The sequence below is a fragment of the Gorilla gorilla genome, chromosome 10 (assembly GCF_029281585.2).
Source record: "Gorilla gorilla gorilla isolate KB3781 chromosome 10, NHGRI_mGorGor1-v2.1_pri, whole genome shotgun sequence".
NCBI classification, from domain to species: Eukaryota; Metazoa; Chordata; class Mammalia; order Primates; family Hominidae; genus Gorilla; species Gorilla gorilla.
In genome coordinates, this window is record NC_073234.2 from 19,290,985 (window position 1) to 19,310,653 (window position 19,669).

General features: G+C 46.2%; 1 protein-coding gene across 2 annotated transcripts in view; it reads right to left on the reverse strand.

Moving 5' to 3' along the window:
• The window catches only part of CRACR2A (calcium release activated channel regulator 2A), a 139,087-nt gene that overhangs the window by 47,293 nt on the left and 72,125 nt on the right, over positions 1-19,669 (reverse strand). For both annotated transcript variants that reach the window (XM_055357819.2, XM_004052521.5), the window contains exons 5-7: positions 18,308-18,419; positions 16,985-17,168; positions 11,513-11,659 (exon numbers count right to left, since the gene is read on the reverse strand). In XM_055357819.2, coding sequence (XP_055213794.1) covers positions 11,513-11,659; positions 16,985-17,168; positions 18,308-18,419 — 443 coding nt within the window. The remainder of the gene's footprint in view (positions 1-11,512; positions 11,660-16,984; positions 17,169-18,307; positions 18,420-19,669) is intronic.

A 19,669-nucleotide genomic window follows, 5' to 3' on the forward strand; every position in this document is an offset into this window, starting at 1 on the left:
ATTTGATTAAATTAACACACTCTAAGTTTTTCGTGCTCACATACCAGCTTGCTGGTATGTGAATTAAGTTATTTTACAAACCGCTAAAAAATAACTGGCAGGAAGATAGATACAGGGTTTGAAGAGTGCCTCCTCCTAGCCCTCACTCACAAAGGCTAGGCCTACCACAGAGAAGCCCTAGGATTCCAGGTGGGCATCAGAGATCCTGGGCCCAACCAGACTCATATATGGAAGCAAGCTTTTGGAAAGCTGGTCTGCTGTGAGACTCTCCAGGCTTGAATGACTATGAGAAGCCTCGATTAGAACACACTAATCCCAGGAATGGGGAAGATTAAGGTGCTGTGCATACCAGTCATGTCACTAAACCAGCGCAGGGATGAGAAGACTTGCATTCTGATCCCAGAACCAGCTCCTTTCCTCAGTGTGACCTTGGGTAAGTGCTCTGACCTCCTCACATCCTAAGGCGGTACCTGCCCTATGTTTCTCCCTACATTGTCATAAAGAACAAACGAGAGTGGATGTGAAAAGTGTCAGAACCACAGAGCCCTCAGTAAATGTAAGGGATTATTTACTGCTGTCATTTTAATCATGGACTGTGGAGGGCAAAGGGCAGTGCTCCCCAAGGGGAAGAGAGTCTTGGTTTCAAGGATAAAAGACCTGCTGGGTTTGGAAAGGCTGATGCAATTGGGAAGATGAAGAAGAAATAACTCAGTCAATAAAAGTGCCTGTCAGACCAATCCATCGGAGACCCAGGCTGTGTGCGAGCAGGAGCTGCAGAGCCAGGAGCCTGTGTCTGCAGGAGCCCCGCAGTGGCTGCGCGGGCAGTGGCAGCAAGAGACACTAAAAAGATGTGCACATATGGTGAGTCACATTCAGCAAGGCTCGCCATATTCTGCCATCAGGGGAAAGAGACAACTCATCATGTTTGCTTATCATATACATCCTCGTTGCCACAATTTCTAAAACCACTTCTATTGCCTAATGCATATAAACGGACTTTGAAGTCTTCTCTGTGAAGATTTTGCCATCTATTCCAACCCTCATGACCCCTTCTCTGAACTCGGATGACAGCATATGTCTTCATTTGATCATTTAACAATTAATCTTAAATAGTCCTGAACAACTGTTTCATTTGGGTTCATGTTGTCTCAATTAGGTTATAAACACGCAGGCATTTATGTCACCCACAGGGCCTGAACTCAAAATGTTAATGCCAAAAACCTGTAAAAACTCAATTTACAATTTTGGGTACCAAACTCAGAAGCTCATGGACCATTTCGAGGGAATACTAGATACCATGGGAGTTAAAGAACTTCAGAGTTGGAAGGTTTGTCTGATCTAACTACCTGTTTTTCCAGTGTTAAAATTCTTGCGACAATACCACGTCAAGGACTTAGCCAGACTAGGTTAGAATACCCCCAGTGACAGAGAACTTGCTGTTTCTCTAAGCAGTTATTTCATCTTTGGGATATTCTGGCTCACAGAAATCTGTCTTTCCATGACCTTACTCTTCTTCTGCATAAAAGCCTTTCATGTATTTCAGAACGGCATCAAGACTTCAAGGAGTTGCCTTGGGTTCAGGTCAAGCCTCTCCACTTCCTCCAACTGTGTCTCACATGGATTTTTTACAAATCCCTTTACAATTCCCTTCATGCTTCTTCAGATGGGCCGTAATGATCTTTCTCAAGCCATGGCAGTGCCAAACTGAATGCCCAGTGTATGAGTCTGACTTGTGCAGATTAGAGCTGACTATTGCCTCTCTTGTTCTAGATGCTGCATATCTATTCATACGGCCTAAAACCTCATTAACTTTTCTTGGCAGCCACATTACAGTTGACGTATGCGGAACCCATTTGTCAACTAAAATCTCTAAATCTTATGTCTGTGTGATCATTTTTGTTTTAAAGATAGTACTACTGAATCAAATCTCCTCCACTTTGTGCTTCTGCCATTGGCGTTTTGAACACAGAGCAACATCTCAAATGTAATTCTGTTAGATTTTGTGCTTGCTATTTCTAGTCCATCTTTCCAGCCTGTCACTATGCTAATAGGTTTCAGTTGGTCATGCAGTGTTTCAATGACCTTCCAAGTTTCGTTGACATTTTAAATCTTCAATCAGGATGTAGGCTAAATAATCTATAATGTTGGTTTTTATAATTTAATGTATCTGAGAGTTATTTAAAAGACAGTTTATTAAAAGGTACAAACTATTGGTTTCTAGTTTTATTATATTATAGTAAGAAATGGTTTTGGAATCTATTGGTTATCTTTCCTCTGTAGCCACAAACATGATCAATTTTTGTACAACTTCTAAGAGAGGGGTATATATTCTATTTGTAAGGCACACAATTCTATATTCATCTCTAAAGTGTATTCATTGATGGCTTCAAATACTTTATATCCTTCTTGTACTTTTGCCTGATTAATGTGTCAAATCTGAAGCAAATCTGTTAAAGTCTAAAGTCTTTTTTTTTATTAAGTTTTCTTTATTTTTTCTAAAAGCTTCTGCCTTATGTGTCTTCCTGTTGTGTTGTTTGGTGCACAAAGCTTAATATATGTTGTATCTTCTTTATGGATGGAATTTTTTTATTACTTCAAAACATTCCCCGTTTATCTTCCTATACTCATGCCATTGGAAAAATATTAGACAAAATGAGGACGACAACCTGTAGCAGAGATCTCTGAGATGTTAATTAGTGACATGTAGGCATAGCTATTCAACCTATCTTCTCTTAGCCATTCTCAAAACACTCCTTCTGGCTGGGCACAGTGGCTCATGCTTGTAATCCCAGCACTTTGGGAGGCCAAGGTGGGCAGATCACCTGAGGTCAGGAGTTCAAAACCAGCCTGACCAACATGGCGAAATCCCCTCTCTGCTAAAAATACAAAAAGTAGCCAGGTGTGGTGGTACACGTCTGTAGCCCCAGCTACTCAGGAGGCTGAAGCAGGAGAATCACTTGAGCCCAGAAGGCAGAGGTTGCAGTGCGCCAAGATCAGGCCACTGCACTCCAACCTGGGTAACAGAGTGAGAATCCGTCTCAAAAACAAACAAACAAACACTTCTTCACCTGGCTCCCAGAACTCAAATGGTATCTATTTAATTATTTCATTTTCTACCATCTGACCCTAATCATTTTGAGTTATGTAATGCAGAAGACACGAAGAAGAGGTAGATGAAAGAAGAGTGAGGGCAAGAGACATGAGTTCTCAGTGGAAGAGAAGGACAACGATGTGGAGGACCAGAGTTAGCAACAGTCATGAGCACTAATATTTATCCTCCCCGTCCTTTTCTTTCCCCATGATAGCTGGGTAGTTCTTCTGGCATGTTTCAGGGTAGTCTAGGTCACAGACCGTTTGCTGACACGGGTATGGTTGCCTCAAAGTTCATTAGATCCAGAAACAGAAGGTCTGGGTTCAAGTCTTGGTTCTGACATTTACAAACTTCCTGGCCTTGGATAAGTCACATTACCTCAGTAAGCCTGAAGTGTCCTATATCTGAAAAATCAGTTGGTAATACCTACTTCAGATAGAAGTTGTGAAGATTAAAAAAGATAATGCATGTGGAAGTGTCTAGCACAATAAGATGCATTTAACAAATTCTAAATAAATAAGTTTTCTGATTCTCCAGAGGCCAAGGACCCCATTCTGAGAGCCACTGCTCTATAGCTCCTTCAGATGTCAGCCAAGGGTCAAGTAGAAACTGGGGGGGTGGAGGATCAAGTGGCAGCTTGTTGTATGTGGTGTGAAGAAATGTGTGCAGGAATGGTGAAGGAGTTGGGGACAGAAGACACAGGGGTGGATAAAACCTGACGAGGCTCAATAGAGAAGACTAAATGTGGAAAGAGAAGTCCATACATCCCACCAACATTGAAAAGTGTCGATTAAGCCCTTCTTACAGTATGACTCTGGGCAAAATATTTTAGACTGAAGTTATACTCTCCGTGTAATTTAGCATCTAAGAATATTGAGCCCAGTGCTATAGTGGCAGGGAGGAAAGGAACTGATAGAAGAAGCCATGCACCATGAGGCAGACCCAAAAGAACCCTCCTAGGTTCTGGCTGATGGTCATCTGTGACCTCAGAGCCCAGCTAGGGGGAAGTAAAGGAAGCTACCTGCTCTGGTGGTGGGGAGGAGGGGGCAGTTATCAGGGGAAAAGCTAAGAAGAGGTGAGTTCAGAATAGGGAGATTTTCAACAGCAGAGGGGAGAGAGTACCAGTGAGATACTGCGGATGCCATAAGGGCAGCAGTGGATTGGAAAGAATGAGTCCTACTGAAAACCCAGATGAAAACCCAGGTCCAGCTCAGGGCATTAAACATCTTCACCCAAGATATCTGGTTCTGGCAAATGTCCCTCCCTAAAGGACGGCTGTGTGTGTGTGTGTGTGTGTGTGTGTGTGGTGTGTGTGTGTGTGGTGTGTGTGTGTGTGTGTGTACGCGCGCGCATGCACGCACACGCTCATGTGTACATCTTGTGCTGGGTTACTGGGGAGCTAAGGATGGGAGGCAGATGGGATATGAAAGAAGGATATAGGGGTGAAGAATTCATTATTCTAATGTAAATACAAAGCGTAGCTTGAGAGGCCTTTACAGATAATTTGCAGGGAACTAGAAGGTGAGATGTAGTTAGCGTTAACTTATCCTGCCAGCCTCCCACAGGAACTGTGAAAATTAATTAACCTTCACAAAGTGTTTTGCACATGGCGAGTTAAGGTGCTACGCCGGAGCGAAGCATTAATACTCAACATCACTGGAGCTCCAGCTAACGGCACGTAGGCCAAGGCCTTCCTGCTGTGGAATACTGCTTGGTCAAAAGATTTTTTTTCTGCTTTTTCTCTCCTTTGTCCTCCCTTTTAAATAAAATCTGTTGGGATTTCAGAGGGTCTTAGAAAGTCATCCATTCCCCGGCCTAGGTTGTAGGCAGGGGTGTGCTGAAATCATTCCAAGAAAAATGTAGCTTCTGCCTTTTGTAAATGAAAGTGTAGGCTTGGCCTTGGAGAGAGGAAATGGCATTTCTCTACAATTTAGGTACATTTCAGGAGCTTGAACTCAAGGCAGAGTTTCAGAAATGGCCCCTGGCCTTGGAGAGTTGCCATTCTGATTGCATGTGTCTTTGGGGCTGTGGTTTGATCAATTATGTCTCCCAGTTTGCAAAGTTAGATGCAAAGAGAAGGAGAATCCCTCCTCCCCATCACAGAATGAAAGCTTATAAAGCTCATGTATTCCCTATGCCTTTGGTTTTCAAGTGAAGAAAATGAGAGTCAAAACAGTGAAGTAACCAAATTTCCAAGGGTCAGAGTAGCAGGCAGAACCCAGGCCTTGACTCGGGTCCCATGGTTCCATTCACATCACTACAGTGTCTGGCCCAGCAGCCTAGGTTGTAAAATAGATAACTCCATACATTTGCATTTAGAATTGTCAGTCTTCCAAATTACACCTGGAATCTGTCAACTGGGGAGTGAGCACGAACTGGAGCAAGGTTATGGGGCCAACAGTCCACACTGCCATGGCCAAAGAGAGGCAAGATTATGGGAGTGGCTTGACTTCCATTCCCCCATGTTACCCACATTCCCTCCCACCCCCCGCCTCAACGTGCTGATCACAGAATGAAGACCCTCAACTGCAGAAGTCTCAAGAAGTCTGCTCTTTGCAAGAGAAGAACATGGAAGCAAATTCAGCTTCAGCCAGTTTTGTGCTTGGGATGGGAATGGTAAACAGGGTTTTAGACTCCCCACTGCCCTCTGCCACCTTCTTCAGGCAGCTGCAGTCCTCTGACAGCTAAGAAGCTCTCACTAGAAAAATCCTGTTTAGAGTTTTGTTCCCCTGAAATCAGTCTCTCTCAGTCTCTGTAATTATCTGCTTATCTCGGTCTCTCTCCATCTCCATCTCTCTCACACACACGTGGGCGCATGCACGTGCACACACATACATGCATGATTAGAGTAGAGCTGAATGAAAGGAAAACGTAAGAGTTTGTAGAAAATTCTGCAAAGGCTGTGAAATTGCCGATTGGATTTTCAAGATGGATGGTTTCTTCCAAATTAGATTCTGCTGCCTGTATAAACCAACTTTGCAGCTTTATCCTATTCTATAAAGCAAACCATTTTTTATTAGTCAGGTTTACAAATCATGCCCATGGTGTACACAGAGCACAAACTGTCCTCACTTTTCAATTTGCTCTCAGGGCAATGTTAACAGTATGCTCAACATAATAATATACCCACAGAAGACATGCATTAGATTAAGTCACAACCTCGTCACCTAGAGTCCTCGCCGAGAACTTCACCCTAAGAATAGGACTAGCATTCCAGATTGGAAGGGCACCATGGGATATACCTTTTGCTGGCTGACTGATTCTGGAAGAACTGGCTAAAGCAGCATTTCTCAGAGTGTGGTCTACAGCCTGCCTGTATCAGAACCGCCTGGGATGTGTGTTATGGTGCACGTTCCTGGGCCCCTTCCCTGAGACGCACCGATTTAGACTCTCTAGGGGAGGCGGAACTACCTTTTAATTTAAAAATCCTCTGGTAAATCTAAGCAACCTACCATTCAAGAACTATGCAGCTGAGGCCTTCCCCAAGGTCACTAAGAACTCTGTGGCATGTAAGGGCCACCTGCCAGGAATATGAAGCTTTATTTGCTGCCCTATCTGGAGGCAGGGCCAGTGACATGATGACATCTCTTCCCTGAAAAGCTTTGGGGACAGTTTCCTTGTCCCCGAGGCTCCACAACACAGGCTGCCGATCCTTAGGCTTGTGTGGGTGTGCAGGCCATCATAGCTGGGGCTGCTTGTCAGTCTGTAAGGTGCACTCCCTCCTGGTCTGGACACCTTCCCAGAGCACAGGGAATCACCATGGACAGGAAGTGGCTCAATAGCAGCTGGTAGGGGCTGCAACTTAAGGGCCTGTGAGCTCCTAAGAAACTGCCTGAGGTCTGATTCAGATGGACCAGGGAACACTGTGCAGATAAGGAGCTGATTCCAAAGAGGGCATGGGGACTGCTGCTAAGCTTGTCAAGGCCGATGCCAAACAGGCAACAACCAATGATGCCAAACAGGCAGCCAGCTGGTATTCCCAGGCTACAGAGCTGCAGAGGATTGAGCCGGAGCCCTCCCAGAGCACAGCCTGGGGTTGGCCTTTGATCTAGAAAACACTTTCCTTCACAGCTCAAAGCACCCCACTCAGATGCTGCCTAATTTATCCTCGCCCCCATACGTTACAAATACAGACGTTAAGCCCCCACCTCAGACAAGTGAACTGGTGCCCCTGGGGTGGGACCTCTGGCATCCCAAAATGGTTCTGGTGAAAAGTCTGGATCTACTGCTGCCTCCAGACAGCACTGCTCTATGTGCCCTGGAGATCTCAAGCTTTTGTTCCAGAAAAAGGTAAATGCAGGGGATGCTTTCCATGGCAAAGAAATTCCCAATTCTAAGTTCTCCCCAATGTCTACACTATATCCCTCATGCTAAAGTGTGAAGACCTCCACACATCTGCACTGTGAATGCAGAAGGGACTTGCTCAGTGGAAGTCTCACCTCCCTTCCTTGGAGAGAAGTAGAGGCCCAGAAGGGGCTCAAATTCGAAATTTCTTCAACCTCTGTGCAAAAGGACAAGGGTGTGGGAGACTGAATGCTCCCAGACTCCTTTCCTGCTCCTATTTGTGATATGCAGGTTAAAAAAAATTCATGGCTGTGAGTGAGGACTCTGGGTTGTTTCTAACAATGCTCCAGGACACTCTGAGGGGTTCTCCTGGCCTTAGCTATTGAGGGCTTGCCTAGCACTCAGCCACCTCAGTTGCCACCTCCTCCCTCCCAGGAAGTGGGGTAAATGTGAGGAGGAAGCTGGGGTGGGCCTTTTCCACTCACAGGCACAGTGCGACCTGGGGGATATGGCCCAGCCTGGGAGGCTGGGGACAGGGAGTGTGTGTCCTGCCTAACCTGCATAAGGCCAGACTCCCCCAGAGGTCAGCCTCATTTTCTCCGGCCCTGTGGGAGAAAGGTGTGTGGTCTGCACAAGGAGAAAAATTAGAGGCTATGCTGCCCATGGCAACGCTGTCTAATGTTTCATTTGCAGGAGGATTTTCTGGTCTGTCTTGTGCAGAATTTCCATGCATCTAAGCGCTATCTCCTTGGTGTGATCATGAACTCCTGAAGGAGAGGGACTCTATGTTCCCTTTGCTTAACTCAGAGCCTGGCATGGAGGGAGTGCTGGTTCGATGCTAGCTACGGGTTACACACAGACTGTGTTCCGCCTGGTGCCTGGCCTGGGGCAGACATGCAGCAGTCGTGACTTGAGCTGTCATCCCCAGCTTCTGGGATAGGCATTCATTGAAATGTCATCCACTGTAATGAAAAGTGAGTGTGTGGAGGCGCCTGGGAGATATTCTCACAGCTCACCAGAACCCGCTCTTCTTGGGATTCCTCTAGGCTCCCTCCCAAATCAGGCCATCCCCAAGAGAGTCCTCCCACTTCCTCTCTAAAACCTGAAAATGTCCCTCCCACAAACAACCTCACACCTCCAAACTCACTTTCTAGATGTCTCAGAATCACTAACCTCACCCTGAGTCATTTGCAAAGAATCCCAGTTTCGTATCCTATACCCTATTGGGATTTCCAGTCTCTTGTTTGACGTCTGAGTTACAAGTGCCTTTATACATAGGTCCACCAGCAAGGTGTGACCCACCTTTTTTTAAAAAATAGAAGGGACTAAAAGAGGCTCTAGTAGAAAACATCCGATGTTGCCAATAAGGAAACTGATGCACAGAGAGGTAATGCAAGTTGCCTGAGGTTACACAGCTGGTAAGTGCCAGTGGCTGGGCAAGAGCTCCAGTCCTTCCTGCCTCCTATTTCAGTGCCCTGCTCAAAACAGTCTGCAGTTCTCTGGTTCTGCATCCAGAGAATACCTCTGGAATGGGACTGGCCAAAGAGTTCAGTGAGTCCCCAATCCCAACACGGTTCCCTAGCAGGGAGTGGGCCTTGATCAGCTGACCCCAGAGCAAGCATGGCTGGCAGGGATACTGACTGAGGATGGGCATGGAGAGGCTGGAACCTTTGGCTGAGCTGGTTTTGCACATGCAGCCAAGAGTGGCTTGACTTTTATCTCAACAACGTTTCGAGCACAATTACTAAATGAGGACAAACCACGAATACAGCCCCTTAAAGATGGATGCCAGGGCTAAGCAGCTCTCCAGCAAGTCAGGGGTACTTGTTTCTTCCTGCAGAAATGCAGGCTAGCAGAGGAGGTCCTGCAGATGAGATGCCAGGCTAAGGCTGGGTAATTGCCCACTGTTTCAGACTGCAATTATCTCCTTAGAGAACAGAAGAATGCCTTCCTCTCTGGGAGAGACCACTTAACTTTTGCTGTGGCTCCTCCAGGTGATCAGTGCTGGGGTCAGAGAGGAGAAAGGGTGAAGTGGGGTCAGCCACTAATCTAGCCCCCTTATTTTATAGATAGGAAAACCAAGGCTCAAGAGAAGCCAAGAAATGTGAGCAGAGTCACAGAGCTAGCTGGTTGCAAAGCCACACATGACTCAAAACCAGAAACTCCTGATTCCGAGCCTCCCACTTCCCAAAGCTACACACTAAGCACCTGGACACCCTGCTAAAATGCAGATTCGGTGGGGCTGGGGGCAAGACTCTGCATTCCTAAGATGTTTCCAGGTGACGCCAATGTTGCGGGTCCATGGACTACACTTTCAACAGCAAGTCTCTACACTGTTGTCTGGAAGGATACAGGGATCCTTAAACTTAGCCTCTGATTATATTCAGGCTCAAACTCTCCACTTCAGCCAGACAAATCCTCTAAGACTAACAAAGATACTTATTTAAAATACTAATAATTATTATTTTGACATTCATTGAATACTTATGTGCCAGCACTGTTCCAAATACTTACATGCATTATCTCATTTAATACTGAAAACTCTGTGAGATGGATACTGTCCCTATCTTACAGATAAGGAAGCTAAGACTCAGAGAGGTTAGGTAACTTGTCCTAAGTTGCATAGCTAGTAAATGGCAGACTCAAGAATCAAACTCAGTTCTGTCTGATTCTTAATTAGGTAATGGCTACATAAAAATATACCCTTTAATCCTTCCCTTCTCTGAGCTTTGGGAGCCTCTCCCCAGAATGTTCTTAACAGTTCTCCAGCCAAACTATGTTTCCTCCAGTGATACTTGTCCTCAGCTTCCTCATAATGCAGAGTCCTAAAAGTCCTTTCTCCCCAGATCTGTGTATACCCAATGGACCTCAACAAGTTATTTTTAGAGTTAAGGTCGGGGAGACACAAGATGAAAAGGAGCCGGGACTCAGAATAATGTGTAAATAGATGATCTACACAGCAAGACACATGGTGATCTCTTCCTGTTCAATTAGAGGCTGCATGTTTGCTCTAAGACTATTTCAGCACAAACTCTGAAACTGCCTTCCAGGCTTTGCTGGAAGTATCTGAATGGAGGAGCAGGTGGTCTGTGGAACTGCATAGCCAAGGGATTGTTGAGGCTTCCTACAGAATATGAGCAAATCTCTGGGTGTGTACAAGATTTCATGGCAGAAGCATGAGGCAGGGCCTCCTCTGTATGCTTCCAAGCTCTACTCAAACCCAGCCCTGTGTTGTAGCCTCACCTTCAGGGTTATGAACCATCCCTAGTCATACCACATCTAAGTCCATGTTCATAAAATGCGAGTTCATGGCTGTAAATGTTTGTTAAAGGACTATGAACAGCACAGTGCCCACAACCATGCGTTAATTCTCATGAAGGGACTGGTGTCTAGCGGGCTTGCCCCAGTTTTGTGATATACCTGCCTGTTCTGACTCTGGTTCAGTTCTTCAGCAGCTTCTTCAGGGGTGTGAGTGAGGAGGACTCTGGGTTGTTTCTAACAATGCTTGGTCCTGTCTCCTGGAGAGGTCTTGGAGGCAAATAGGGCAGACGAAGAGACATGAGGCCGTGACGGGAGAGAGCGGCCAGGAGGAGGGACATTCAGCAGGGCTATAGGTCACCTTACCAAACACGCCACCTCTGCAAAGTGGGCTGATCTGGCCCTGGGGGATGGCCCAGTATGCTGGGGTCTTACTGCCTGGAGGCAAGCAGAGTGATTTTTCTTCTGGTCACGGGCACCTGGCTAGCTCACTCCCAGTCCTGGCTCTACTGTTCACAAGCTATGCCTTCTGGGGTGTACTACTTAACCTTTCTGGGTTTCCAACCCTCCGCCTGCAAAATGTGCAGATAATAAATGTGCAAAATGATAACCAGTCCCTCCTTCAAAGGGTTGTGGTGAGAACTAAATAAGCTAGTGTATAAAAAGTATTTAGAATAGTGCCTACCATATAGCTTAAAAAGGTGACGGAGAGCTTAAAAATACATATATCGTGACAGACACAGGGCCCGGTCCCCACTTTGGCAGACAGCAAAAGGAGGCATTGCACGATGTTTTGGCAGAAGATCTAAGAGAAAGTGCACCGTGTCTCTCTCTTCTTCACACATAGTTACAGAAAGCGGCTGACACTGGGGTACCCACCTTTTTAGGGCACACTCCAGTTCATTCTTCTCCTCATGGGCTTCTTGGAGCTGGGAGATGATTCTGGTCAGGAAGTCTTCAAAGTTGGATAGTAAATGAGGTTCCTCCTTCTTCAGCTGCAACCAGAGCTGCTTGACATCACTTTCACTGCAAGAGAAGGGACGCTCGTGTGGAAGTGTGGAGATGAGGCTTCACGGGAAATACAGAGGTTCCCAGACAGGAAACTGACAGCCAGAAACAGTACCGTCAGAATCATTATAAAGATGACAGTAGCTAGCGTGGACCGAATGCTTGCTGCATGTGAGGAGCTTCAAGGATATCAGCTCATTTCGTCCTCACAATAACCCTACAAGGCAGGAGCTGCAATTACCCCATTTACAGATGAGGAAGCAGGTGAAGAGAGGTGGAGTGAGCTGTCTAAGATCACCCAGCAGTAACTGATGGAGTCAGGGGTCCAGCTCAGGGCTGTCTGACTCCGGTGTTGGCCTCCTTCCCCACCTCGCTCTGCTGCTTCTGTTCTCCCGTGGCCTTCACGACGGGCTCATGGGGCTGAGCGTGCACAGCAACGTGCTCTGGTGCATCTCCAAATGCCAGGAAGAAGACAGGAGGACAGGAGCCCAGTGCGTGTAAGGACACACACTATGGAGCTAAAGCAGAGAGCTCGTTGCCCCCAGGAAGGATGGCTCACTGCTGAGAGGTAAAGACATGCCATGTGATGGATGGCAGAAAGCAATTGTCACTGCAGGAAGGGAAGAGAATATGCAGCACCCCACTGTGGCCTAGTGGCACTAGGGATGACTGACAGGCAAAAAGAAGGGAAGGAGCAAGTCTGAAAGATGTGCACACACAGAAAGACAAGGCGAGAGAGACTTGGGAGACGCAGAGGCCAATAGACAAAGGCACAGAGGCACGTGTGTACACAGCTCAATGACAGAGATACAGGGGCTCAGGCTGACACCCAGGGAGGGCATGAGGAGGAGACACACATGGTGGACCCTGTTCTCCCTTTCTGGAGAAACTAAAAAATCTGTGGCCAATGATCAAGCTAAGTTAAACATAAATCTGAAAGAGGATAGGTTTTAATTCAAGAAAAGTTAATAATTTCTCACAGCTAGCAGACAATAGAGTGTTATAGCATCAAGTTTGAAAGTTATATAACAATAAACAGTAGAGTTCAAGTGAAATTTCACAGGCTAGTTTATTATAAATTATCAATTAAACTTTATTCTAGCAAAGTAGAGAATAAACATAAATCTTATCCCGCAAACAATCAGGCTTTTGATTTTTTAAATTAATGGGCACAGATGTATTTTCCAACACTTTTTTCACATTTATATAACAAGATGTAATAACTAGCTCAGTTCATTGTCTTCTCAAAGTCTTTTGTTACTTAAATATTCACTCTGTGTCTTAATCTTTCAAGTTTCCAGCTATTGAAAATATAAGTCCTTCACCTCCTTCCATTGTTTCACATAATTACATTTTGATTTTTTACTCTGTTAAACTTTGAGACTTTATGTAATGTATATTTCACATTTAATTAATTTAACCTAATTATGGAAAATCGCTTATGACCCTCGTTTTATGAGGATAAAGTTATCTGTATGCCTATACTTCTCTTGAGCTCTTTCCAAAATTTGCTTGTCCATTACAGTCATCTGCACCTTGACAATCTGCCACCAACAGATTCCTGTTGGCTCCCCAGGAATCCTCAGGATAAGGAATAAAATTATCTGTGCTTGTATAACAAGCATTATATTTTAGAAATTTTCTTCGGAAGTGATACTTGTTAGTGCCATGCTAGCAATGCCCCTGTGGTATAGACATTACTCTCTGCACCCTGCAGAGAAGAGGCCCACTGAGAAATGGGTGGTGACCTCCCATCCCTGTGGCAGCTTGCTCCCTGCTGTGGTGTGAATGTTTATATCTCCTACAAATTCATATGTTTAAATCCTAACCCCCAACATGATGGCATCAGTAGGTGAGGCCTTTGAGAGGTGATTAGATCATGAAGGCAGAGCCCTCACAAATGGGACTAGTGCCATTGACACTGTGTTCTATAATTAGTATTGTTTTAAAACTCTGTATGCTAACTCCCAAATATGATATTAAATAAATGTTTATACTATTATGACTACATAAATAATACCCCTGGAGAACCAGGACTCTTCCTAAAATTACGCCATTATTTGTTTTACTTCCTTTCCCTGTCCCACTTCCCCAAATCCCTTACCAGTTTCTTCTGGGAGTACCTCACTAATAAATCACTTTAAGACAAAAACCACAAAAACAGAAATGTAAATGTGACTTGTCTTCCATTAAATTCCAGAAACAGAAGATCTGAGGATAGCTCTGACAAGGAACCCTCAGGAGAAGGAATAAAATCCTTTGAGCTTGCGTATTAAGCATTATATTTTAGAAACCTTATTCAGAAGGGATATTCAATAGTGCCATGCTAGCAATGCTCTTGGGAAATGGACATGACTCTCTGCACCCAGCAGAGAAGAGGACCACTGAGAAATAGGCCCACCTCTGATCAGTTATCTGGTCATCTCTAACACTTCATCCCTCTCTCCCTCCTTTCCTTGCTCCATCACTTCCACCAATTCTTTCTTCTATCCCATCCAAACATCCGCCTACTTATCTAGACCATCCATCCATCCATCCATCCACCCACCCACCCATTTCCTTATTAACTCAACAAGTATTTATTATGATCTGTTGTAAACCTTGCACTGTACTGGATGTCATGGGTGAATCTGGGAAATGGGAGAAGAGGAGGTAAGGAACCTCTCTGTTTCTCAGAATGAGTTCCATTCCTCCCAGCCCCACAACACACACACAGCATGTTGTGGGGGTCTTATTTCATCCTATAGGTAAAATTTAGATGTGGCAAAGGGTTCAGAGATAAGAGGGTCTCAGAGAGACACCATGGTGACCTCCCATCCCTGTTATAGGTTGTTCCCTGCTGTGGTGTGAATGTTTATATCTCCTACAAATTCATATGTTTAAATCCTAACCCCAACATGATGGTACCAGAAGGTGAGGACTTTGAGAGGTGATTAGATCATGAAGGCAGAGCCCTCACAAATGGCACTAGTGCCCTTATAAAAGAGGCCAGAGGAAGCTCATTCACCTTTCCTGCCATATGAGGACACAGTGAGAAGACAACTGTCTGTGAAGGAGGAAATGTGACCTCATCAGAGAGCAAATCTGCTGGCACCTTGACCTTGAACTTCCTAGCTTCCAGAACAGCCAGAAATAAATTTTGGTTATTTATATAAAGTACCACATCTATGGCAGTGTATTACAGCAAACCAAATGGACTGAGACACGCCACCATGAAGTAAATGCATTGTAAAATCAAGGTTCACCTTGCCAGCCCAGGTCTGTCTGTCCACACCTGCCAGGTTCCTGATGGAGCCAACTGAGCTCAAGTCCCCAGTGAGATTTGCAGACCCACCTGCTCCTCTTCCAACACTCTTTGAACTACTTAGTCATGGCAACAACATCTTGCCCCAGATTTCTGGAGAAGGGACAAGTCTTTCAACTTTTGATGAAAAACAAGCCAAAGCTCACTAAGCTGCCAAATCGCTTAGCCAATCGAACCACCAAGAAAAGTCAAAGTGCAGATGCCCAGTCTCGAACTTCTAGAACACACCAAGGCCACCCCTCCTGGGAGGATATGGGAGTGTAGGCTAGAAGGGATTCTGGGAGGTTTATCAATCCATTTCACTGCTTCCAGAACAACACACAAATCATTTTGGTGAGCAAAATCTTTAAAGAGCCCTCAAATCTTCATAGCCTTTTCTATTTCCCTATCTGAGGTCTCACAGCTGTGAATGTTTCCCTCATGCTGCAATCTAAGCCCACTTCAGTGAGGGTGGAAGTGGCTGGTCACCATCTTCTGTGTATCATTTTTTACAGACCGCTCTTGGAACCTCCACAAAACCTCCTCTTCTTCGGGACATCTCATTTTGGCTCAGTTCTGCACTGGCCTCACTATAGGTCCTCAGAGTCACGTCTGGTGGACTCTAATTGAGAACCTTGCCAGTAAGGCTGCTACCCTGCAGTGAGGGCCGGGCGGAGAGGCCCCTTCCTTCCATTACAGTGCCTCAGCTCACCTGCACTGCCTTCTCCTTCCCCCTTCTCCAGGAGGAGGTGTCACACTGTCACCAGGAATGGTCTCTGTGCTCTGGCCTGTTGTCCTTGGAGAAGCTGGGTCAGGTGTATGACTAATGAACTTCCCACCCACCTGTGCCCCTTCCACCTGCCAGCTACACCTTCTGTGGTCGACACCTGCTGCAGCCCCTTCCAGGCCTTCAGCAAAGCTGCTACTGCTGCTGGTCTTGAGTTCCACTTCCTGTGTAGCGCCCCCACCAGGATCTTCCCCAGGCACTTGCCTGTCCCTTTCTTGCCTGGAACACACTTTTGCCAGCCTTTCCCAGTTCTGCCACAGTCTACCAAATTGTTTGCTGAAAAATTCACAGAGCTTCGGCCTGCAAATCGTATACAGGCCTCTTCTCTCTTGTCTCCTCTTTATCATTTTCCACCATAGCCCCTTCTCTTCCCAAGCTCAGGAAACGTCAGCTGTAATCAGTAGGGCATTCCCACACTACAGGAAACACACACCTAACCCAAGACCTAAGGACCCCAAAACAAAAAGGCCAAAGGCAAAGGCTAAAGGGGCAGAAGGTATTACATGCTTTTCAGGCCCTCTGTTTGGTTTCTACTAGCTGTAACGCCACATTTTCCTTATTTTATTTTACTTTACTTCAATGTCAGGGCTTAGATCCCTGTGTCTATTCCAAAGCACTTTTTAGGGAAAAAAATGGTGGAGGGGTAATTATGTTTTGTTTGAGATCCCAGCCATCTACAATTTTCCAAGTAGTGGCCTGCTAAAAACTGCTTCATTTCCCACCTTGGCTTCCTGCACAAGCCTGGTTTGCCGAGGACACCGTGTGCAAATGCTTCCACATGATGGGTTTTGGCCAGGAAGGTGCCCACAGCTGGGGCAGCTGGGAGGCACCGTAGCTCTAGAGACCCAGGAGAGGTAAAGATGCTGGGGAGCTGACGGTGATAGGAAGCCTTAGGGAGAACTCCATGAAAAACCCTGAGAGCATGGTACAGAGCTCTGATGTGTGAGTGCCTCATGAGGAGCAAGGCTGAGCCAAGGACTGGGGGATAATGCATGGCCAGGAGTGAGGAAGGTAGAGGGGGTGGGAGAGAAGGAGAATAGGAATGATTCCTAAAGAAAAAAAAAAATGTAAACAGCAGAGACAGAGCCCAACACACAGCCAGGTCATCACAAAGGACAGGCCCCCACTGGCAGAACCAGCGGGCCTTTCCCTGCACTGCATTCCAGTGCAGGGACCAGCACCACATGGTTAACAAATGTTAATTGTTGAATGGACACAGGAAGAGGTTCCTACCAGGCTGGTCTCCATTCTACAAATCACTGTCACCACTTACTCTTCCAACACCTTTTGGGCTCCAAGTCTGTCCATCAGCATCCGGAACTGGGCTTCCTCATCTTCGCCCATCTCGCCCAGATCCTCATCCCCTCTGGACAGATACACCTTCTCTTCATGGCGCTGGGCCACCTGTTCACCTGCATCTTCCTGACTTGGGTTATTCTGGCTGAAGAAGAAGTGACCTGGGGGGTGCAGGGCACAAGGATCCGAATTAGACCATACCCATCCAGGAAAAGCTCAGCTTTCTCACCTGCCAGGAATCATTGACGGTTCATCTGAGAGAAGGAAAGGGAAGGGAAAGCCCCTCCAGCAAAGATCCATGGACATGGGTCCGTGGACACGTTCCAGATTCTGTGACTTTTCCATTTCCACAAACACCCCATCAGTGATGCTAGAATCTGGGAATGGCAGAATGCAAGACGGATACGGTGTCTCCTTTGTGGTTCTCAGTCCCTTAACATCTGGCTTAGAACGCATCTCTGTTGATTTCTTCTTTAAGCAACAAGGCCTTTCCCTGCACTGCATTCCAGCACCCTGACTGCAGAGGCTCCTATTGTCATCCTACTCATCCTCCCGCTAGCATCACTAGACTTCACATCTACAAGCTCCTTAACAGTTTCCAGTGTACTTCCTCCATACTCATACTGTCCAGTGTTACAGCAGTCTGTCTTATCCTCCCAAGTCAACTAGAAGCTCCTGAAGGTCAGGAAAGGCATCAGATACTTACAAGAAAATTATATGGCCCCACACATAAGGCAGATGTATGGCTTTTGATGTATCTGATAGGATAGTGTGTCTGGTTTCCTTATATTGTTCATAGATCTCGATTCTTCTTCCTCCTGGTTACCTTGAGAATGGCTAGTCTGTTCAAACCTTCTAGAAATTCCTCTGACAGCTGTTATCCCTCAACCTGGAAAATTCAGCCACACTTGGGTTGGAATGAGCCATCCAGTTGTCCCACCTTTTGGCCACTTTTCTATGAAGGCAGAAAAGGAGAGGCTGCAAATCTCATCACAGCTCCCCCTTTTATGCTATGCCTTCTGCAGAGCTTCTGTCCATCTCCCTTGCCAGTCCCCGTGGGAGGGAGCTTGGTAATGGCAGTGCAGTGGGCACTGAGCAAGCGGCAATGTAAGCAGTTGAGATGGGCAGGTGAGGAGGCCCAAGCAATCTAGAGCCTGGAGACCTTGAGCTCCAGGTCCCTGAAAGGAGGGCAGGAAAGCTTTACTACCTGCCCCCCAGGTCTACAAGGGACAGGAATGCACCTTATACAGTGTGAGGTAGACCCATAACCCTGAGGTCCCCAGCACCCATCAGAACTTACTAAATCCAGTAGTGAACTCCTGTGGGGTCAGATAGCCATTGCCATCAGCATCCAGGGCATCAAACACATCCTCCAGTTCCTCCAGGCTGAGCGGTAGCTCCTTATGCAGCCTCTGAAAACAACCCAGAGTGTACTGGTTAACACTGACACTCACTGGTGGGGGAGGTGACCTGGGACTGCAGAGCCTTCTGCCAGAAAGTGTCTAGAGTTCGGCCCAGTCCTACAAAAGCCAGTAGAAAGCTTCTGCATCCAGACTGCTTCACCATCCCTCTCCTCCTTTGCATGTTAGCACAACTACCATTGATTGGGTGCCTACGAATGTACTAGGCCATTTGCTAGGTGATTTATAAATAAACAAATATGTAAATATGCATTTATTTATCTATCTGCATTTAATTCCCATGACAACACTCTGAGCTAGGCACTATTATCTCTGTTTTACAGATGAAGTTTGCGGTGAAATTACCTGCTCCAAAGTCACATGGCTAGTAATGACATAGCCAGGAGTCAAATCCAGCTCTGATTCCAAAGCCAGCACTCTCAACATCTGTAAAGGACTCAGACTGTACAGGACCAAATACTTTCAGGATAATACACAGCATGGTGTTGTAAAGTTGAATGCAATCATGAATGCAAAGCATATAACAGTGCCTGCATACAGAAAGCATTCAATATAAAGTAGTAGGGAGGCAGAGAGAGAGAGAGACTCATGGCCCACTGAGGCCCCTCAAGGAAGTACATGGCAGAGCCAGGCTTCAAACCCTGTCCTCCCTGCTCTCCCTAAGCCCCCTTTCCTCTCCCGTACCATGATGCGGGTGTGGGTCATTTACTTTTAGAGGCCTCTCCTGCTGGAGGCCCCTGGTGTCCCAGTGCCTCAGCACTGCATTTGTAAGTGTCTGTGGACACACATTTTGGTCCTTGAGCTCTGAGGGGATATGGGATAATCCCCCTTCCTACCTCTGAGTGACCCACACCCAGGCCCAGAGTCCAGGTTCCACTCCAGCTCCCTGCTGACTGGTGAGGAATTCCTAATAAGATCTCAACTGCCATTGGCTTAAGGTATCAAGGCCCCAAGAGTATTTGTGTGTTAAAGAGGGACTGGACAAGACAGTGTGAGGAGGGTATCGCTGGATTTGAGTCTAGAGCAGACTCAGACCTCACAAGGAGGGAAGGGCAGAGAACAATTCATAGGCCCAAGAGCAAAGTAGCTGAGCTGTTGCTGCTCCCTTCTGGCCTTCTGCCTGATGTGCAACGGCCCCAAGCCAAGGCTAATTTGCATAGTTGAAGCAAGTGTCCCCTCATACCCAAATAATCTAGGTCTCCAAATGAGAACTCCCCAGAGAGTTATATCTCAGCCGATCA